The sequence below is a fragment of the Schistocerca cancellata genome, chromosome 3 (genome assembly GCF_023864275.1).
Source record: "Schistocerca cancellata isolate TAMUIC-IGC-003103 chromosome 3, iqSchCanc2.1, whole genome shotgun sequence".
NCBI lineage: Eukaryota > Metazoa > Arthropoda > Insecta > Orthoptera > Acrididae > Schistocerca > Schistocerca cancellata.
The window spans coordinates 860,606,676-860,630,354 of NC_064628.1; the positions used below are offsets into that span (position 1 = coordinate 860,606,676).

The 23,679-nt window shown below is 46.3% G+C and overlaps 1 protein-coding gene across 2 annotated transcripts in view; it reads right to left on the bottom strand.

Annotated features, from left to right (window-relative positions):
* The window catches only part of LOC126175913 (lysophosphatidylcholine acyltransferase), a 715,329-nt gene that overhangs the window by 136,439 nt on the left and 555,211 nt on the right, over positions 1-23,679 (bottom strand). For both annotated transcript variants that reach the window (XM_049922982.1, XM_049922981.1), the window contains exon 2: positions 7,797-7,942. In XM_049922982.1, coding sequence (XP_049778939.1) covers positions 7,797-7,942 — 146 coding nt within the window. The remainder of the gene's footprint in view (positions 1-7,796; positions 7,943-23,679) is intronic.

The following is a 23,679-nucleotide window of genomic DNA, read 5'->3' on the forward strand; positions in this document are numbered from 1 at the left end:
CAGAGTCTTCCACTGGAGTTTATCTATCATCTCCGTAACGCTTTCGCGATTACTAAATGATCCTGTAACGAAGCGCGCTGCTCTCCGTTGGATCTTCTCTCTCTCTTCTATCAACCCTATCTGGCACGGATCCCACACTGCTGAGCAGTATTCAAGCAGTGGGGGAACAAGTGTACTGTAACCTACTTCGTTTGTTTTCGGATTGCATTTCCTTAAGATTCTTCCAACGCATCTCAGTCTGGCATCTGCTTTACCGACGTTCAACTTTATGTGGTCATTCCATTTTAAATCTCTCCTAATGCGTACTCCCAGATAATTTATGGAATTAACTGCTTCCAGTTGCTGACCTGCTATTTTGTAGCTAAATGATAAGGGATCGTTCTTTCTATTTATTCGCAGCACATTACACTTGACTATATTCAGATTCAATTGCCATTCCCTGCACCATGCGTCAATTCGCTGCAGATTCTCCTGCATTTCAGTACAATTTTCCATTGTTACAACCTCTCGGTATACCACAGCATCATCCGCAAAAAGCCTCATTGAACTTCCGATGTCATCCACAAGGTCATTTATGTATATTGTGAATAGCAACGGTCCTACGACACTCCCCTGCGGCACACCTGAAATCACTCTTACTTCGGAAGACTTCTCTCCATTGAGAATGGCATGCTGCGTTGTGATATATAGGAACTCTTCAATCTAGTCACACAATTGGTCTGAGAGTCCATATGCTCTTACTTTGTTCATTAAACGACTGTGGGGAACTGTATCGAACGCCTTGCGGAAGTCAAGAAACACGGCATCTACCTGTGAACCCGTGTCTATGGCCCTCTGAGTCTCGTGGACGAATAGCGCGAGCTGGGTTTCACACGACCGTCTTTTTCGAAACCCATGCTGATTCCTACAGAGTAGATTTCTAGTCTCCAGAAAAGTCATTATACTCGAACATAATACGTGTTCCAAAATTCTAAAACTGAGGCGGAATAAGGGGAGCCAGCCCGCATTCGCCGAGGCAGATGGAAAACTGCCAAAAAACCATCCACAGACTGGCCGGTTCACCGAACCTCGACAGAAATCCGCCGGGCTGATTCGCGCCGGGGACCAGGCGCTCCTTCGCGCCCGGAAAGCTGTGCGATAGACCGCACGGCCAACCGGGCGGGCGAAGATGCGATACTGTCAACAGAGTTTCATTAAAAAGACATAAGCCACATTCCCTCTCCACAGTTAATACGTAAACTTACCTTACACAAGATGTTTTCATATAGAAAACTCAATGAAAAAACTGCTGCCAACATAAAAACTCTTAACAGTTTTGTGGTGTAACCGCCAGACACCACACTTGCTAGGTGGTAGCTTTTAAATCGGCCGCGGTCCGCTAGTATACGACGGACCCGCGTGTCGCCACTGTCAGGATTGCAGACCGAGCGCCGCCACATGGCAGGTCTAGAGACACATCCGAGCACTCGTCCCAGTTGTACAGCCGACTTGCTAGCGAAGCTACATTGACAAATACGCTCTCATTTGCCGAGACGATAGTTAGCATAGCCTTCAGCTACGTCATTTGCTACGACCTAGCAAGGCGCCATAGCATTTGATAATTAATATTGTGAAGCCTGTACAGTAACGAGAGATGTTCACCAATTGTGGATTAAAGTTAAGTATTCTACCAGTTACTCTTGTTTTGATAGTCTTATTTCTCTGACCTGTTCCAGACCTCACGCCAGCCTGCGTGAGGTTAATCGTGTGCCTTTCGGCTTCCTCCAAACTCCGTCAATTGGCTCCTGCCAATTCACAACAAGTATTACTCAAAAATTGTGTGGAATGTCATGGGGAGCTTCAGCAGATACCTTGCACACGTCATCCATTGCGCTGGTCTTCTCAGCAGCCGAGTATTGCGCCCCGGTATGGCTAAACAGCTGCCACACCAACTTGATGGACGTCCAATTGAACCACGCTATGCGGTTAATAACTGGGGCAATCCGGCCAATACCGATTTATTGGCTTCCTCTGCTGAGCGACATCTATCGACCCGCAATCCGCAGAAACGAGGCCTTGCTTAGGCAAGATACAGGAGAACCTGGTATTACCCTACAGCAAGACATACCAAGTCTACGACGAAATAGACTTCGTTCAAGAAACCCACCATTACGGCAAGCAGAACAGCTAGATGCCAATAATGGCTGGGTGAGAGAGCCGTGGGACCAGCGCTGTCAACTCATTGAAAATCCTGAAGAGCGTGAGTGGTTCCGAAAGTGTGACTGTGGTCTGCGGCACAGAACTCGTCAGGAAACAATGGGTCGAACTGAACACAGCTCGCACCGGGCACGGCCGATGCGCGGACTCTCTGTACAAATGGGGTGCTGCAGGGTCTCCGGTTTGTGACTGTGGGGCTCCGAAACAGACAATCAAGCACATTACAGATGAATGCCCTAGTGTTCCTACCAGGGGAATTGGAGCGACCTCATGAAAGCGGACTATACAGGTCTTACATGGATTACGAACTTAGATACCGACATTTAGTTTTATATGTAGTTTTCTATATTCATATTCCTGTTATACATAGTATTACTAATGTTATATACCCGTATTTTTAAACTGCATGTGAGCCGTACGAATAAATAAACAAAATAAATAAACCCTACATCAAGATATCTAAAATCCACGAACATTATAACAACACCCAAGCGCGGCACAGTTAAATCTAGCGCCTGCTTTTCTGGGCGGGTGTAGTGCATAGTGAACTGTCAAGAGTTTTACTGTTTTTCTGACCACATTATCCAACTGTGCTTGTGTTTTAAAAAAAATGTTCAAATGTGTGTGAAATCTTATGGGACTTAACTGCTAAGGTCACCAGTCCTCCCCGGGGGAGGACTCGAACCTCCGCCGGGACCGGCCGCACAGTCCATGATTGCAGCGCCTGAGACCGCTCAGTTAATCCCGCGCGGCTGTGCTTGTGTCCTGCAGATAATGCCTGCAGCTTATCTGACGGTGGGTGTAGTCCAGGTATTGATTGCTTCGACGGTACTGCCGCCAATCAGTTTGCTTTTCAAAATTTTTCTACCCTTCGGGTGTGCTGTTTGTTGACTACACCCTGTACATCCCCACGTTCTTTGCTGTCGAACTGCAAAACGCCTGTATCGTAGCACTTCATAGTTTGTGCATTTGGCAGTTTGATGTCTCCCTTCCCTGATACTTTGCTCTTCTTTAGTTCTTGTCTAAACCGAATTCCATCTGATGTAATGGCTGAAGATTCGGACTGTGTGAGTCACGAGATCACCACCTATTCCGTGCGTTCACAAATGATATTTCAATTGCTGCAGCGTCTTTTTTTTTATTCAAATAGTCATCTTTTTTTTACAAACTAAAATATTTTTATCTGTGGTTTCTGTTCTTTCTGACATGTTCGAAAGAGAGGACACCATATTGACCACACAACCACTATGAATCAAGACACAGTGGAATTAAAGGCAGTGATTGCCAGTGGGCTTGTGGCCGTCCAGGGCTCGAACTCTTACGGGAATCGGCTGCGAATAATGAGGCTAATGGGCAGGGCCACTACGTCAGTAGTTGTAGTCGAAGTTGAGAATTCGGGTCTGGCAGGAGCCGCGCCAGGGTAGCCCGCGCGACTCTGGTGACCACGGTGTCCGGACGCCACAGTGATCAGCACACCTGCCTGGTAAGTGGGAGACCCAGGTTCGAATCTCGGTCTGGCAAAAATTTTCAACTTCTCCCATTGATAAAAGTCAATGCCCACAGGCAGCTAATCTCTTTAATCCCTTTGTGACTTGAAAAATATATTTAGATATCACCAGTGGTATTTGGTGCCCTCGTCGGATATTTATGCCCAGTGCCACCACAGCTGGCACTGGAATTGATATATTTCACGACGAAGCTGTTCGTGCATTAATCGTATTTGAAGAGGGCAATCAATTGTGGAAACCGATAGCGTGAAAATTGTAATTCTTCGTCGATGTTGACATCATAACTTATTACAACATTCGTAAGTTCACATACAACAATTTGGAAACATGTCAGCTTACATAAATTATTATTAATGTTCTCGACATTATCACTAAATTGTTGAAGTTAAATGCCAGGGCGCTTATCTTAGAAGTAAGGTGGCAAAGCTTCCTGTCCCACTGTGTGCTGTCACCGATGACTTGGCGTCGGCGGGATACTAGCCGTAATTTTTCTTAACCTTCCTTCACTCTTTCTTCCCCGGCGACACTTATTACCTTAAATTTCCCTTTCCAAAGTTAAGGAATTTAGCTACGCCAGTTGACCATTCAGCACATGCCAGAGCCCGTAACGAATACCGAGTTGCTAAGTGCACGGTAATGAGAAAGTACAGCTGCAATTAGGAACGTAAGTTATGTATGAAGAGCGAGAACGGGCTGTCTGGAGAAAGGATGTCTGCCTTCCGGGCGGCGGAGTGCCCCTGCTCTTCTTTCTCTATAACAAATAGAGATGGTGCCCGCGAGCCGGCAAGTCTGAATAAGCGAACTGGCAATTCTGCTGCCGACTTCGACACAGTTCTCACTGAACGATGTTACTCCTTTCTCCGCTGGAAAAAAAGCCTACTCATGCTACTCAGTGTCCATCACGCACCACATACGCTACCTATGATACAGTGAAGCGCCAAAAAAACTTGTACAGGCATGTCTTTTCAAATACAGAGTTATGTAAACTGGCAGAATACGTCACTGCGGTCGGCAACGCCTATATAGGACAACAAGTGTCTGGCGCAGTTGTTAGATCCGTTATTGCTGCTACAGTGGCAGGTTATCAAGGTTTAAGAGAGTTTGAACGTGGTGTTATAGGCGGCGCACGAGCGATGGGACACGCATCGCTGAGGTAGCGGTGAAGGGCGGATTTTTCCGTGCGACCATTTCACGAGTGTAACGTGAATATCAGGGATCCGGTGAAACATCAGATCTCCGACATGACTGCGGCCGGAAAAAGATCCTGCAAGAACGGTACCAACGACGACTGAAGAGAACCGTTCAACGTGACAGAAGTTCAACCTTTCCGCAAACTGCTGCAGATTTCAGTGCTGGGGCGTCAACAAGTGTCAACGTCCGAACTATTCAACGAAACATCATCATCGATATGGGCTTTTGGAGCCGATGGCCCACTCGTGTACCCTCGATGACTGCACGACACGAAGCTTTACGCCTCGCCTGGGCCCGTCAACACCGACACTGGACGGTTGATGACTGGAAACATGTTGCCTGATCGGACGAGTCTCGTTTCAAACTGTATTGAGCTGATGGACGTGTACCGGTTTGCAGACAACCTCATGAATCCATGAGGTTGCATGGCAGCAGGATCCTGTTAAAGCTAGTGGAGGCTCTGTAATGGTGCGGCGTGTGTGCAGTGGGAGTGATATGGGACTCCTGATACGTCTAGATACGACTGTGACAGGTGGCACGTACGTAAGCACCCTGTCTGATCATCTGCATGCATTCATGTCCATTGTGCATCCCCACGGACTTGGGCAATTCCAGCAAGACAATGCGACACCCCACACGTCCAGAATTGCTACACAGCGGTTCCAGGAACACTCTTCTGAGTTTAAACACTTCCGCTGGCCATCAAACTACCCAGACATGAACATTACTGAGCAGATCTGCGATGCCTTGCAACATGCTCTTCGAAAGATATCTCCACTCCCCTATGGACAGCCCTGCAGGATTCATGGTGTCAATTCCCTCCAGCAGTACTTCAGACATTAGTCGAGTCCACGCCACGTCGTGTTGCGGCACTCCTGCGTGCTCGCGTGGGCCCTACACGATATTAGCCAGGTGTACCAGTTTCTTTGGCTCTTCAGTGTATATCTGGCGTGTATACCGGTATGCCATTTGAAATACACTGCTGGCCACCCAAAATGCAGCACCTTGAATGTAGCATCCAAATCAGGCGAAATGTGCAATTTGCAGCGTGCGTCTGTGGTGACGAGAGGTGCACATGGTAAGCATTTCAGCGTGGGCGCACACATTACGGGCGCCAGTAGCACCACCTTCAAGCGCTGTATAAAGGGCAAATAGGCGGCCGTGTGGACCTACTAGAATTGTTCTTTCGTGAGGTCTTTTGCCTAAGCAACTTCAATACGGCTCGAAGAAGACAGCGAGCATCTTTCGAGCACGTTTCGTAGTTCGACAGAGGAAAAATAGTTGCCTTTAGGGTTAGCGGATTATTCATCAGAGAAATCGGTGATCGTGTCGGACGGAACCGGTCAACTGTGATGCGAATCAGTAATCGCTGGATGCAGGAGGGAACGACGGACCGATTGCACCCACGTAACTGCACCACCACACGCGATGACAGGCATATTGTGCGCTTGGTAGTGATGGATCGCTCTCCCTCATCACGAACCCGACAAATTCGGTCTGCTGAGCAACAAGCAGTGTCCGCGCGTACCATTTGACGTCGTTTGCAGCACAGTGGACTGTTACCAAGGCGTTTGCGCTGGCAGTGGTGCGATCAAACTGAATGGAACGAGATTGTTCTCACCGACGAATCCCGATTACGTCTGCACCACCATGATGATCAGAAGAGAGTCTGAAGATAATATGGTGAGAGAGAGAGTTGAACTGTTGCCTTATGTATCGTCATGCTGGTCCTACAACCAGTATTATCGTTTAGGGTGCTATTCGATTCCACTTCGGCACCCTCCTAGAACGCATTGCCGGTATACTAAGCAGCCAACGTTACATCGCTGAAGAGTTGGAGCCTGTCGTCCTGCCTTACCTTCAGAGCTTGTCGGCAGCCTTATTGCAGAAGGATAATGCGCGACCACACGTGGTGCGCAATATTCAAGACCACTTCGTCGCCCATAGGATTGCAGTGCTGCCTTAGGCTCCCTGTTCTCTCGATCTCTCGCCTATCGAAAACGTCTCGTCGATGATTGCGGAACAACTGCCCCGGAATATACCACCCACTGCTACACCAGACAGCCAAGACGAGAAACATGTCAGTAGATATCCTTGGTGTAGCGTAGCAGCTTGAGTGAATAATAAAGGTAAGGCCTCCGGTCCAGGTTGTACACCAGTGAGGTTCCTTTCGGAATATGCTGATACAATAGCCCCATATTTAGCAATTATATGCAACCGCTCGCTCACAGAATGTTCCGTACCTCAAGACTGGAAAATTACTCAGGTCACACCAATACCCAAAAAGGGAAATAGGAGTAAGCCACTGATTTACAGACCCATATCACTAACGTCGATTTGCTGTAGGGTTTTGGAACGTATACTGTCATTTCGAAGTGGGACTCATCATCACCAAAGACAATACTACTCCACTCAACGACATTCCATACCGAAGACATGTCCGGAGACGCCCCAGACAGTGAAAAATGTGTAGAGGATCAAGACACGAACTCTGAACCTCAAGTTTCGTGGGCAGTAGTCTTACAGGTGTACTGGCATGAAAACTGTCAGGCAGCTCTCGGTAGCTCAGTCCGTAACAGGTCTGTCCCTGATAGACGAGGTTCCGGTTTCGAGTCGCAATCCGCTACAAAGTCGAATTCTGCCAGGAAGTTTCGGCACCGAAGTAGTGCACAGACTGGGCAAAACAACACGCCCGGAAAATATTTCATGCACCTCAAGATTGGCAACACAAGTTACATCATGTGCCCCAGCATGCAATTATGAAATGTTTTCCGGGTCAGTACTATGCTGCGCGGCCTGTGTAAGCGCTGTTCCCTACTACCTGGAGACTTCATTACTGCATTTGGGCGCCAGCTACACAGGTGTGAGTGGAATGGCGTGGAGTGGGGTGTGGCTACTCACCGCCGCCAGCCGGTCATGGGCCTGGAGCGCAGGTCGTCCTCGGAGAGCCCCAGCAGGCCCACGCACGCCAGTAGCCACGCCAGCACCAGCAGCACCATGATGGCCGCCACGCGGAACGGCAGCACCGCCACCGTCAGCACACCAGTCTGGGGACACCACAACACAGCCGCCACTCACTCACCACACCGAGCAAATGCAGTTTGTAACGTAACAGACCAACACCAAATACTGAACAATACGACAAGGACGTTAGAAATCATGCTGATACACCTTTGAAATACACTGTTCAGCCAGAACAGGTCTGTCGGTGTTGTTCAGTCACTCACTGATCAGTCTGGCCTGGCAACGGAAGACAGCAAAACGAAAGCTGAAATTTTAAATTTAGCATTTGAGAAATCTTTCACGCAGGAGGATCGTACAAACATACCGCTGTTTGAGTCTCGTACAGATTCCCGTATGGAGGACATAGACATCCCTGGGGTTGTGGTGCAGCTGAATGGGTTGAAAATAAATAAATCGCTAGGTCCTGATGGGATTCCAATTCGGTTTTACAGAGAGCACTCTACTGCATTGGCTCCTTAATTAGCTTGCATTTATCGCGAATCTCTTGCCCAACGTAAAGTCCCGAGCGACTGGAAAAAAGCGCAGGTGACGCCTGTATATAAGAACGGTAGAAGGACGGATCCTCAAAATTACAGACCAATATCCTTAACATCGGTTTGTTGCAGGATTCTCGAACATATTCTCAGTTCGAATATAATGAATTTCCTTGAGACAGAGAAGTTGCTGTCTATGCATCAAATGGTTCAAATGGCTCTGAGCACTATGGGACTTAACATCTGAGGTCATCAGTCCCCTAGAGCTTAGAACTACGTAAACCTAGCTAACCTAAGGACATCACACACATCCATGCCCGAGGTAGGATTCGAACCTGCGACCGTAGCGGTCGCGCGCTTCCAGAATGAAGCGCCTAGAACCGCTCGGCCGCAACAGCCGGCCAAACACGTCTGGTGTGTTATAAACGTGAATGTTCTCCAGAGCATAATGAAGCCGCTAACAGCCTGTTTCCGTCGTGCAGTACAGGTGTCAAGGAGATAATACGCTGGAAGACGACGGATTCGGCCGGGCACTGTGGCCGAGCGTTTCTAGGCGCTTCAGTCTAGAACCGCGCGACCGCTACGGTCGCAGGTTCGAATCCTGCCTCGGGCATGGATGTGGGTGATGTCCTTAGGTTAGTTAGGTTTAAGTAGTTCTAAGTTCTAGGGGGACTCACGACCTCAGATGTTAAGTCCCGTAGTGCTCAGAGCCATTTGAAGGACGGATTCGCGACCTTCCATCGGCACAATGAACAACCTATCGGGCGGGATTCATCAGACCATTTGATGCTCTGCCACTGCGCCAACGCCCAGCGCCGATGGTCACATTTCTGTCGTAGTTACCGATATCGTGATGTTAGCACTGACACATCCATGGGGCATCAGCTGCGAAGATCCATCATTAGGAGTGTTTGGTCCACTGTGAGTTCAGGCGCACTTTTACTCTGGCCAGCATTAAAGTCTGATGTTGGTTCCGCCTGTCCCGTATTGCCAGTCTGCCCAGCCTACAACGTCCGACCGACATCTGTAATAGTGGGTGACTGCCCAGTCCTACGAGGTGTGGACGTGGTTTCACATTGGTTTCGCCACGTGTTGAAGACACTCACCACAGCACTCCTGGAACACCCGACAAGTGGTGCAGTTCCCGAAATGCTCGCGCCGAACCTCCGGGCCGTCACAGTCTGCCCTCGCTCGAATTCGCCACCAAATGTGAAAGCAAGGAACTACCTGACGTGTATTTTAGACCCCGCAGAAATGTCAACACGTGCTATCTGTGCACAAATATTGCTCTACACAACTGTCGCGAACTCGTTCAAGGCCGTTCCCCTCTCCCCCCCCCCCCTCTCAAATCCACTAACTGCCAGGTCAAAACGCGTACGCAAAAACTGAGCAGTGTGCCGTTTGGGCAGAGCTCTGATTTCCTGGCAGCTCAAAGGACTGCTGGACTGCTCTCTCTCTCTCTCTCTCTCTCTCTCTCTCTCTCTCTCCCTCCCTCCCTCCCTCTCTGACTATTTAATGCGTGGCGAGGGCCGGATCTGCGCCGGTATTTAGCTGGAGACGCGGGAATCGCCGCAGGGGCGCCCGTATTGTGCGCAGCACTCCGCCCTCTCCCCCCCCCCCCCCCCACAACCAAAGCGGTCCAGGTTCTCAGACTCACGACCCGGAAAGGGGGGAGCCAGCCAGCGCATGTAGCGTACCGCTGCAACGCGCCGCGGTCGATACCCCATCCCGGCAGAAACCGGCACGAATTCTTATCGCCTGTGAAGTACTCTTTCCAGCTATGAGGTTCTGGAACACAGCACTTTCGTCGATAACTGTGCACGTGGTGAAGTCATTTCGAAACCTTATCATTTGTAAATTGATAAAACTGCAACCAGTCACCTTTTGAAATAGTTATTTATTTATTTATTTCATGAAACGGTTCTCGAACCTTTTCAGTCTCATCTTCAGATGGTGTGCAGGAGGTTACATAACTATTTCAAGCATAATGCTAGGTGCTGGCTCTGCGACAAGAAAATGGTACATTCTTCAATCAGTCGCCGTAATATTGTTTATCTAACTGTAAAAAGGTGGGAATTTAAGGAGATGGGACCTGGATAAACTGACTAAACCAGAGGTTGTACAGAGTTTCAGGGAGAGCAGAAGGGAACAACTGACAGGAATGGGGGAAAGAAGTACAGTAGAAGAAGAATGAGTAACTCTGAAGGATGAAGTAGTGAAGGCAGCAGAGGATCAAATAGGTAAAAAGACGAGGGCTAGTAGAAATCCTTGAGTAATAGAAGAAATATTGAATTTAATTGATGAAAGGAGAAAATATAAAAATGCAATAAATGAAGCAGGCAAAACGGAATACAAACGTCTCAAAAATGAGATCGACAGGAAGTGCAAAATGGCTAAGCAGGGATGGCTAGAGGACAAATGTAAGGATGTAGAGGCTCATCTCACTAGGGGTAAGATAGATACTGCCTACAGGAAAATTAAGGAGACCTTTGGAGAGAAGAGAACCATTTGTATGAATATCAAGAGCTCAGATGCAAACCCAGTTCTAAGCAAAGAAGGGAAAGCAGAAAGGTGAAAGGAATATATAGAGGGTCTATACAAGGGCGATGTACTTGAGGGCAATATTATGGAAATGGAAGAGAATGTAGATGAAGACGAAATGGGAGATACAATACTGCGTGAAGATTTTGACAGAGCACTGAAAGACCTGAATCGAAACAAGGCCCCGGGAGTAGACAACATTCCATTAAGAACTACTGACAGCCTTGGGAGAGCCAATCCTGACAAAACTCTACCATCTGGTGAGCAAGATGTATGAGACAGGCGAAATACCCTTAGACTTCAAGAAGAATATAACAATTCCAATCCCAAAGAAAGCAGGTGTTGACAGACGTGAAAATTACCGAACTATCAGTTTAACAAGTCACAGCTGCAAAATACTAACACGAATTCTTTACAGACGAATGGAAAAACTGGTAGAAGCCGACCTCGGGGAAGATCAGTTGGATTCCGTACAAATATTGGAACACGTGAGGCAATACTGGCCTTACGACTTATCTTAGAAGAAAGATTAAGGAAAGGCAAACCTACGTTTCTAGCATTTGTAGACTTAGAGAAAGCTTTTGACAATGTTGACTGGAATACTCTCTTTCAAATTCTGAAGGTGGCAGGGGTAAAATACAAAGAGTGAAAGGCTATTTACAATTTGTACAGAAACCAGATGGCAGTTATAAGAGTCGAGGGACATGAAAGGGAAGCAGTGGTTGGGAAGGGAGTGAGACAGGGTTGTAGCCTCTCCCCGATGTTATTCAATCTGTATATTGGGCAAGCAGTAAAGGAAACAAAGGAAATATTTGGAGTACGTATTAAAATCCATGGAGAAGAAATAAAAACTTTGAGGTTTGCCGATGACATTGTAATACTATCAGAGACAGCAAAGGACTTGGAAGAGCAGTTGAACGGAATGGACAGTGTCTTGAAAGGAGTATATAAGATGAACATCAACAAAAGCAAAACGAGGATAATGGAATTTAGTCTAAGTCGCGTGATGCTGAGGGAATTAGATTAGGAAATGAGCCACTTAAAGTAGTAGTTGAGTTTTGCTATTTAGGGAGCAAAATAACTGATGATTATCCTAAGGAGACACACACACACACACACACACACACACACACACACACACACACACACACACATATGCCCGAGGGAGGACTCGAACCTCCGCCGGGATCAGCCGTACAGTTCATGACTGTAGCGCCTTAAACCGTTCGGCTAATCCCGCACGGCAAAAGACTGAAAGTGCGCCATGTTTTAGAACGCGTGTAGCCGGCCGCGGTGGTCTAGCGGTTCTAGGCGCTCAGTCCGGAACCGCGGGACTGCTACGGTCGCAGATTCGAATCCTGCCTCGGGCATGGATGTGTGTGATGTCCTTAGGTTAGTTAGGTTTAAGTAGTTCTAAGTTCTAGGGGACTGATGACCACAGATGTTAAGTCCCATAGTGCTCAGAGCCATTTGAACCATTTTAGAACGCGTGGCCCAGAACAGCCCAAACGTGAAAAACAGGGATTGCAGGAAACAGACCACCACCTAACATTCTTAACGGCGAGGAAGTGCCAGACGTGAAAGTAGCCTCGGACGTGTCCCGAGGGAATGTAACTGTACTGTTGTACGCAGAGGGTCCCAGGAGGAATGGTCAGTATTCAGGTATTGATTTCTTCCAAGCAGCGAAGTCTACTAAACATGAGCTCTAAGTGCTTACCTTAAGAGCTAAGAGCACTTCATCTTCGATACTTTGAAACAAATATCTTTTACTGAGCTCCTTGCTATTTTGAGATCAAAACAAGGGAAAAATGTCCAGTCAACAAGGGCTCTAAATCGTGTAGCTTAGAAGCTGTGAGGACTTGTCCATCTTCGCTACTGTGAACAAGTGCTCACAGTCCTTCGGGTATTCGATTTAGAGCCCATGATTACTAGATTTTTTTCTGCTTCGAATGACTGTTCCTGTAATATCCCTGAATACTGACCATTCATCCCGGGATACCCTGAATGGACAAATAGCAACGCTAGAAAATTGAAGCCAAGTGCAGGAAAACCTATAGACGATAGACGTTAGGTGTAAGAATTGGCACTTCACCCTCGACGTAAATAAATGTAACATACTGCGCATAAATAGATGGAAAATGTTTTACTACACGACTGCCGAACGAACACGAATTAAAATCAATCGGACGCATAAAACTAATCGTAGAAAAGGCAGATGCCAAACTCAAAGACTGTAGTGTACCCACGAAGGAGATAGCTTTCGAAACAACCGTTCTACCGATTACCGAGTAGTGTTCCTCTGTCTGGGAGCCTTATGAGAAAGGAACTAGAGAAGTTCGAAAGAAGAGCAGCGCATTTAATCGCGGGTTCGTTTAGAAAATGTGAAAGCCTCTCGGAAGTGTTGACTCCCCACGGCAGCCGCTACGAGAGAGACGCTGTCCATTACAGAAGAATTTATTGCGAAAATTCTGAGAGCCTATGTGCCTAGATCAGTCTAACAAAGCACAGGGTGACAATTGTTGACTATACGAAAAAACCTAAATCAGTTACAAACTACGGCGTGCACACTCTTTTTTCGAAATTTAAACGTCACAACGGATATCCGGATTTAGGTTATGACGTGTTCGATTTGCCTGCCATCATCAGCGATGATGTGGCGTAGACGAATAGCGAAATTCTGTATGAACCGCTGGAGTTTCGGAACATCTATGCTGTCGACGACCTCCTGAATGTCTGTTTTCAGCTCAGCAATTCCGCAATGGTTTGGGAGTATTGCTGTATACCTTGTCTTTAAGATAGCCCCACAAAAAGGAGTCGCAAGTGTTCAGATCCGGAGTATATGGCGGCCAATCAAGGCCCATGAAAGTGACCTATGGGTACTCCAGGGCCAGAATGCGGTCCCCATAGTGCTCGTCTGGGACATCACTCTCCTGGTTCAAATAGCTCTGAGCACTATGGGACTTAACATCTGAGGTCATCAGTCCCCTAGAACTTAGAACTACTTAAACCTAACTAACCTAAGGACATCTCACACATCCATGCCAGAGGCAGGATTCGAACCTGCGACCGTAGTAGTCGCGCGGTTCCAGACTGTAGCGCCTAGAACCACTCGGCCACCCCGGTCGGCAAACACTCTCCTGCTTCGATAGGGTGGAGCTCCGTCTAGCATAAACCACATCTTGCCGATATCAGGGTCACTTTGGATAATGTGGGTCAAATCATCTTCCAGAACCTTCACGCACCGTTCGGTTGTCACCGTGCCACCAGGGAGTATCGCACTGATTATTCCGTGACTGGGCACTGCACACCACACACTCACCTATTGTGGATGAGGAGACTTCTCGATCGCGAAATGCGGATACTCAGTCCCCAAAACACCCCAATTTCGCTTACTGACGAACCAATCCAAGTGAAAGTGGGCTTCGTCGCAAAACCAAATCATATTCACATCAAAGTTCTGTTCGTCAATTCTGTGGAAAACAGTGTTGGCGAAACACAACCGCTGTCCATGGCCATGTGGCTTAATGGCTGATGGGTTTGAGTTTTGTGTGGGAAGAGGTGCAAGTGTTCAACAACATGTTGTCGCAGTGCCTCCCGGTTGATTCCCACCTGTTGTGCAGCTCGTCTGATCGATTTCCTGGGGCTAGTTTGAAACACAACGCGTGTCTTCACGATGTTTCCAGGCGTTTTCACCTTTATCGGACGACCGTCATTGCCAATACTGTCATCACGAACACTACCCATTCTCTCAAACTTACGAATGAAATTCTTGATTGTTAGCACACTTGCCTTCAGCATGAACTCGATTGCAAACTTCCTCTGAGCCGAAGTTGGGCTGTTATTGCTCGTATAGTAGACCTTCACAAGCGGTATATGCTTAGGCATGCTGTCCCATGAAATTTTCACGTGCAAATGGCCAACAACAAGGTGCATGCGCATACTAATTCCCATCATGCCTTGCGGCCAACGATGCAGTTTGAAAGTCGTAACGCAAAACGTTCAGAAGTTGATTTTATTTCATGTAGTTCAATAATTGTCACCCTGTATTAGTGCCTCGCACATTTATCTCGCGAAAAAGACCACTGAAGTTGTTCGCACCAGTAGATGTCACATACAATATCTCCTGGTTACACGATGAGTCACAGCTAATTCAAATCTGGCGTGAAATTACCTGAAGCCAAATAATCTGCTTTGAAATAATGCAGAGATGATTACGCAAGCGCAGTTGTGAGCTTAACAAAGCTGTTATTACTTTCACTAGAGACTACGATCTTTTTTCCAGGTTCCGTTCTCTTTAACAGCAATCAGCGTTCTCCACATCAAAGAGATAAATTACTGGGTCGGCTTCTTTTATAACGGCATCTACGTCTGAGGATCAATATTTACGATCTCTCTCAGTTCCCATTCACGTCGCGAAACTATTTGGAATTAATCTTCCTAATGAATGGAGCAGTGTGACCAGTGATACGGAAAAGCGGATGCCAAACAACTTTTCTCACTACGATAAAATTTAAAAAATTCCGTAATCATCCTGCGATGAATTTTAAACCAGTTTTGTCAAAACCAGATATTTAAAAACTTTTCCATAATGGAAATGCTCATTTTGTTCAAGTAGAACCATCATGAAAGGCCCATTGCAAGAGATACAACGTACAATCTTCGATCTCTCTCTGATAAGTTAATTACGTACTGCTTATTTTTATAGTTCATTGAGTAGACACGCGGTATTAATTCAAAGTGTACGTAACACCTGTGAAAATACATGCCCTGAATGTGACAGTGACAATTAGATGCACACGGTAAAGAAATACTCGCGGACTTTTGGCTTCACAACGCTATTGCTATCATACTGACAATACAGAAATGTGTGCGACACATAAGTGGCAGTCAAAATAAAACGAGAAAAATGAAAATATTTACCTATTTATTATTTCAAAAGTAATCGTAAGTGTTAATATATTTATCTTCCTGCTAGGCAAGGCGGTCAGTGCCTTCGAGGAAAAATCTTTGCAGTTGCCTACGGATCCAGGATTGTAACCAGGCGTGCACTAGGGGTATTGGTGATGTATCGACATTCCTTCCAGAAGTATTGATTACACCGGCGATATTTTTCTCACCGACATATCAGAACGTCGATATTGAAATGGCAATATCGAGTTCCGGTATTTTTATTTTATATTACACTTTTTCGCAATTTTCGATAAATATTTCAAGTTGGTCTTCTGAAAGTGCGGTAGAACATAATTTTACTTTCACTGTGTGAAGGAGTCTTACTTGTTTTTGAGATTTCATCACGTCCAATCTTTCACTATGGCTGTGTGAAGCAAGTATAGGTGGCACAAAGAGGAAGACCGAATGCACATCAGTTTTCTTCAAAAAGAGTTGCCTAAACTGATGAACAAAATTCTAAATGACGAGATTGGTCTTCACGGTGGGTCGAGATGAGTGAGGGGAGATGCAGACGTAATCAGCGCTCGACGCCACCATCAGAAACTGCGACGCTTAGCTTCACCACGCAGGCTTGACACTGCAACTGCTAGGTCGCTGGTGTTTGCAGAAATGAAAAAACAGGGAAGTCGACTTTAAGTGTTCCGGACAAATCCGATGTGACGAAACCGAACTACGGACCCATCAGACACCTTTTATTGTGCCACTTACATGCAGTTACCATCGTTAGCAAAGTGGTTATAGCCAAGCGCGAACATGAATCGTTTTGCTTTCAAAAAATGGTCCAAATGGTTCTAAGCAGTATGGTACTTAACATCCGAGGTCATCAGTCCCCTAGAGTTAGACCTATTTAAACCTAACTAACTTGAGGACATCACACACATCCATGCCCGACGCATGATTCGAACCTGCGACCGTAGCAGCAGCGCGGTTCCAGACTGAAGCGCCTAGAACCGTTCGGCCACAACGGCCGGCGTTGCTCCAAGGGGGACAGGCAAGCTGCTAGCTTGTTGATGTACAGAATATCTAATAATAAACCAGTACTTAAATACACATCTCTAAAACTGGCGGTACATTTACAATTTGCAGCCGATTTTTTTTTGGCATTTACGTCGATATTTTTCCGTCGATATATCGATATTTATTCGATATCCCGCAACTGTCCACGGACCGCTGTGCGTTAATTGTGGCGCCGTGTTCCGGAAAGTGAATGAGCAGCGGGCTCTTTATGTCAAAGGAAAAGGTCATCGTGACTTTCCAGGAGCTGGCGTACCTGCTGTTTCGACTACACTTCAGAAGTTTCGCTGGGAACCCCTTACACATCGACATACCGTCCCGATCTCTCCCCATGTGACTTTCATATTTTTGCAGTAAAATGAAAATGCTGCGTGGCTAGCGCCTTCCGACGGTTAGACCTTTCGCCCGGTGCAAGTCTTTCGAGTTGACGCCACTTCGGCGACTTGCGTGTCGATGGGGATGAAATGATGGATATTAGGGCAACACAACACCCAGGCCCTGAGCGGAGAAAATCTCCAACCCAGCCGGGAATCGAACCCGGACCGTTAGCTATGACACGCCGTCGCTCTGACCAATCAGCTACCAGAGGGGGACATTTTTTAAGTTAAGATTTTAATTTACGGAAGACTATTCATAAAGTGATAATTCTACAGATAAAATAACCTACACAGTTCAATTTAAGAGTTTCAGATAAGATTCTGTTCAGTCGAATAGGAGATGCCCGACAAAAAGTTTCTCAGTTCAGCCTTAGACTCCATACGTTACCTCCATGACATTTAGACAAGCAGCTGTCTAAATATGACGGTTTCTGAGGAAGTATGTGCAGCATGGTCTAGAATTAAGACCAGAAGTAATTATTTGGAGACGCCTCAGTACACTGAAAATATTATGCACGGAAGATGGGTTTCGCCCAAAAAAGACTCCATAACGCAGACGTGATTAAGTAAGCAGAGAAAACTAGTTTCTTCATTTTTAAATCAGGACCTGTCGTAATTCCAGTGTAACAGTTAAGAAGCAAGATAGCATACCTCGTAGACTGAAATTAGGATATTAAAAAAATACTCCTACACACGGCGGTTGAATCCTCCACTCTGCCAAATACATCCAGTGAGTAACGTTTTTTTACCTTCTTGAATTAACGTGAAGTTGCACGGGTCACAATAACATTCAAGAAAGGCAGTAGGAGTAATCCACTAAATTACAGGCCCATATCGTTAACGTCGTTATGCAGCAGGATTTTAGAAGATATATTGTGTTCGAACATTATGAATTACCTCGAAGAAAACGGTCTATTGACACACAGTCAACAGGGGTTTAGGAAACATCGTTCCTGTGAAACACAACTAGCTCTTTATTGATATTAAGTGTTCAGTTCTATTGACAAGGGATTTCAGATCGATTCCTTATTTCTGGATTTCCGGAAGGCTTTTGACACTGTACCACACAAGCGGCTCGTTGTGAAATTGCGTGCTTATGGAAAATCGTCTGGCTTATGTGACTGGATTCGTGATTTCATGTCAGAGAGATCACTGTTCGTAGTAATTGACGGCAAGTCATCGAGTAAAACAGAAGTGATTTGAGGCGTTCCCCAAGGTTGTGTTATAGGCCATTTGTTTGCTGTTCCTTATCTATATAAACGATTTGGGAGACAATTTGAACAGCCGTCTTCGGTTGTTTGCAGATGATGCTGCCGTTTATTGACTAATAAGGTTATCAGAAGATCAAAACAAACTGCAAAACGATTTAGAAAAAATATCTGAATGGTGCGAAAAGTGGCAGTTGACCTTAAATAGCGAAAAGTGTGAGGTCATCCACCTGAGTGGTAAAAGGAATGCGTTAAACTTCGGTTACACGATAAATCAGTCCAATCTAAAAGGCGAAAATTCAGCTAAATACCTAGGTATTACAGTTACGAACAATTTGAAGTAGAAGGAACACACAGAAAATGTTGTGGGGAGGGCTAACCAGAGGCTGCGTTTTATTGGCAGGACACTTTGAAAATGTAACAGACCTACTAAGGAGACTGCCTACACTGCGGTTGTCCGTCCTCTTTTAGAATACTGTTGCGCGGTGTGGGATCCTTACCAGATAGGACTGACGGAGTACATCGAAAAAGTTCAAAGAAAGGCATCACGTTTTGTATTATCGCTAAATGTGGGAGAGGGTGTCACAGAAATGATACAGGATTTGGGCTGGACATCATTAGAAGAAAGGCGTTTTTCGTTGCGACGGAATCTTCTCATGAAATTCCAATCACCAACTTTCTCCTCCGAATGCGGAAATATTTTATTGACACCGACCTACATAGGGAGGAAGGATCACCACGATAAAATGAAGGAAATCAGAGCTCGTACGGAGAGATATAGGTGTTCATTCTTTCCGCGCGCTATACGAGATTGTAATAATAGATAATCGCGAAGGTGGTTCGACGAACCCTCTGCCAGGCGCTTAAATATGATTTGCAGAGTATACATGTAGATGTAAATGAAGACGTATCTTACTTGCGATTATAATGATGCCAAATTGTCGTTATTTCGCTTCATTCTGTATCGAAAATTAGGACATGTTTATTTCTCCTCGCGCACCATTCGCTTATGGAATAGAAATGTGGGGAAAATGCACTGCTCAGTCACAAACATTATGACCACCGTCCACCGCAACGCTGGTTGCCGCCTGGTAGCGTTGTGGGCGCGTGACGCGGAAACAAAAGTGTGTAAGCGGAGAATACATGGACGGGGGATCGCCCTAGCAAGGATATGGGCTGCAAATGGGAAAATCCATTGAGATAAGCGACTTTGACAACGAGAAGGTTATTATTATGCAGAGCCCGTGAAAGGGTATTTCGAAAACGGCGAATCTGGTCGCAAGGTGACGTGCTACTGTCCTGAGCAACCACAGAACGAGGTAGAACGACAGAGAAACTACTAACTTAGACGATAAATGGCTGGACGTCCACTACTCTTCACAGAACGTAGGGTCCGGAGGGCTGTCTGCTCTGTGAAGTAGGAAAATGGTGATATGTGTCATCCCTGCCAAAAGAGCGAAATACTGGTGCAAGCACAAGTGCTCCTGAGCCCACCGTTCATCGTACATTGTTGAACATGGACGTTCACAGCAGACGACATCTAGGTGTTCACATGTTGATCCAACGACGTCGTCAGTCGAGGTTGCAGTGGGCACGGGGCTATCGGGATTTGACCATCGATCAAAAGAAACGTGTCGGCTCTTCGGGTGAATCCCTTGTTTGTTTCACTTGGTCTCCAGAAACGCCGTCATCGAGGTGAACGGCGGCTCGAGACCTGCAGCGAGCCATGGAGGCGCTTTGGGAGAGCTTCTCCTGCACTAGCAGCACGGGACCTCTGGTTGTAATTTAAGACACTTTGACAGCTGCGAACCACCTGCATCCCTACATACTTGATAGGTTCCAGATGGCGATGTCACCTTTCAACAGTACGAGGTGCATTCAAGTTCTAAGGCCTCCGATTTTTTTTCTAATTAACTACTCACCCGAAATCGATGAAACTGGCGTTACTTCTCGACGTAATCGCCCTGCAGACGTACACATTTTTCACAACGCTGACGCCATGATTCCATGGCAGCGGCGAAAGCTTCTTTAGGAGTCTGTTTTGACCACTGCAAAATCGCTGAGCCAATAGCACCACAGCTGGTGAATGTGCGGCCACTGAGAGTGTCTTTCATTGTTGGAAAAAGCCAAAAGTCACTAGGAGCCAGGTCAGGTGAGTAGGGAGCATGAGGAACCACTTCAAAGTTGTTATCACGAAGAAACTGTTGCGTAACGTTAGCTCGATGTGCGGGTGCGTTGTCTTGGTGAAACAGCACATGCGCAGCCCTTCCCGGACGTTTTTGTTGCAGTGCAGAAGGAATTTGTTCTTCAAAACATTTTCGTAGGATGCACCTGTTACCGTAGTGCCCTTTGGAACGCAATGGGTAAGGATTACGCCCTCGCTGTCCCAGAACATGGACACCATTTTTTCACCACTGGCGGTTACCCGAAATTTTTTTGGTGGCGGTGAATCTGTGTGCTTCCATTGAGCTGACTTGCGCTTTGTTTCTGGATTGAAAAATGGCATCCACGTCTCATCCATTGTCACAACCGACGAAAAGAAAGTCCCATTCGTGCTGTCGTTGTGCGTCAACATTGCTTGGCAACATGCCACAAGGGCATCCGTGTGGTCGTCCGTCAGCATTCGTGGCACCCACCTGGATGACACTTTTCGCATTTTCAGGTCGTCATGCAGGATTGTGTGCACAGAACCCACAGAAATGTCAACTCTGGAGGCGATCTGTTCAACAGTCATTCGGCGATCCCCCAAAACAATTCTCTCCACTTTGTCGATCGTGTCGTCAGACCGGCTTGTGCGAGCCCGAGGTTGTTTCGGTTTGTTGTCACACTATGTTCTGCCTTCATTAAACTGTCGCACCCACGAACGCAGTTTCGACACATCCATAACTCCATCACCACATGTCTCCAACTGTCAATGATTTTCAATTGGTTTCACACCACGCAAATTCAGAAAACGAATGATTGCACGCTGTTCATGTAAGGAAACCGTCGCCATTTTAAGTATTTAAAACAGTTCTCATTCTCCCCGCTGGCGGTAAAATTCCATCTGCCGTACGAAGCTGCCATCTCTGGGACGTATTGACAATGAACGCGACCTCATTTTAAAACCATGCGCATGTTTCTATCTCTTTCCAGTCCGGAGAAAAAAAATCGGAGGCCTTAGAACTTTAATGCACCTCGTATAACTGACCGTATCTCGGAGCCATAACCGTGGTACAGTGGTTCGAGGAGCATTTTAGTGAACTCGCGTTGATGTTTCAGCCAACAAATTCGCCTGATCTAAATCCTGTTGAACCCATCTGGGTCGCTATTGGGTACCATCACCGCGGACGCAGACCAGTGGCCCCTTATTTCCGCGAATTACACGACCTATGCGTAGACATCTAATGCCACATATCTCCACACACCTACAAATAAACTTCGGATCCTCGGTACGTAGAAGCAGTGATGTATTTCGTTCCAAAGACGGACAAACAAGCTATTATACAGGTGTTCATAACGTTATGGCTCGGCCGGCCGCTGTGACCGAGCGGTTCTAGGCGCTTCAGTCCGGAACCACGCGGCTGGTACGGTCGCAGGTTCGAATCCTGTCTCGGGCATGGATGTGTATGATGTCGTTAGGTTAGTTAAGTTTACCTAGTTCTAAGTCTAGGGGACTGATGACCTCAGATGTTAAGTCCAATAGTGCTTAGAGCCGTTTTTTGTTATGGCTCATCACTGTATATTCTGGTAAACATAGTACCTTGCTACGGTAAACAAACTGGCTTCTGGAGTACCGAGTGTCATAATGTGCCCTTTTTTGCTATTGATTAGCAACTTGTTTGAGGATTATAATTCTGCTGTCACCTCAGCTTCATTTGGCATCAAAAGGAGGAGGAGGAGGAGGAGGAGGAGGAGGAGGAGGAGGAGGAGGAGAAGAAGGAGGAGAAGAAGAAGAAAAGCGAAAGCGAGGAGAAAAATTGGGCTATTACGCAGTTAGTGTCCATGCCGACAGGAATTGCGTTGCCATACTTTGCAGTTTCGAGGTAACTGGGAGGACGTAAATAAAAAGGTGAGTTATTTAATACTCCCACAGCAACGCATGTACGGTACGTTTGCCTATCGAAAATGAAGGCATGCCAAGTGATAAGAAGTAAAACGCACTTTTGGTATCAAAAGAAAAAAGAAATCAAATAATTACAACGCAGAGAATATTGCAAGACTGAAATGTTCGTTTCTTCCGCGTCTCGGAGCTTCCCAGGAAACGACAGTGCCGGCTGCGGTCAGAACAGACGCCCTATTCGACGACGTGCGGCTTGTGGAACAAACCACGTGACATGCGACTCCGTGGATTTAACGGGAAACTTTTTATCAGCGGATCCGGACTGATTCTGTGATACGTGACACGATCAGTTCAGTCTAAGTAAGGGTCCTCAGCCTCGTGGTTAAACTTGTCATCACAACGATGTCAGTAGCACTCGTTGACAATGATTTTTTTTTTCCTTAAAGGCAAAGCGTTTTTTCCAGCGAATTTTTGTATGCCGATATCAGGTAAAATACCTTGAATTTCAGTTACACAGTTTTGTCACAAATTTAGAATTTCTTTGAGGTATGCAAAATATAGCCGTTTAATTGTTTGAGCAGTTATATTTCTGCTGTCACCTCAGCTTCATTTGGCATCGAATAGAGAAGAAGGAGGAGGAGGAGGAGGAGGAGGAGGAGGAGGAGGAGGAGGAGAAGAAGAAGAAGAAGAAGAAGAACGAAAGTGTAAGTATTGCTTTGTGACGGTGTGAAATTTAACCTGCTACAAGAAATTGTTTAATTTTCTACGCTATTATAAAGCGATCTGCATACATTCGGTGATATTGTAATGCAGAATCCTCTGTGTTTTCTTTTCTTTTGTTCACGAAAATTTCGGCAAAGGCGTCGACGGGATTTTAAACCCTAACCTTGCTTCAGTAAAGGATGATAAATCGACTAGTGCCTGCTTTCGCGAGTTTCATGGATTCTCGATGTTATATTACTTCTACTGGCAAGCTTCTAGTGTAAAAGCAGCAGCGGACAATCTCAGACTTTGTCAGTGAAGTGTGTTTAGCGTGCATTGGCATAAAGTGTGCTCAAGTTGCCCTGAACGACCCCTGCTTCCTCTGCAAATGGAATGGTCTTGCAAAAGACGAATACTGATCTCCAATCATCTGGGCAACTGGAACACCCGAAG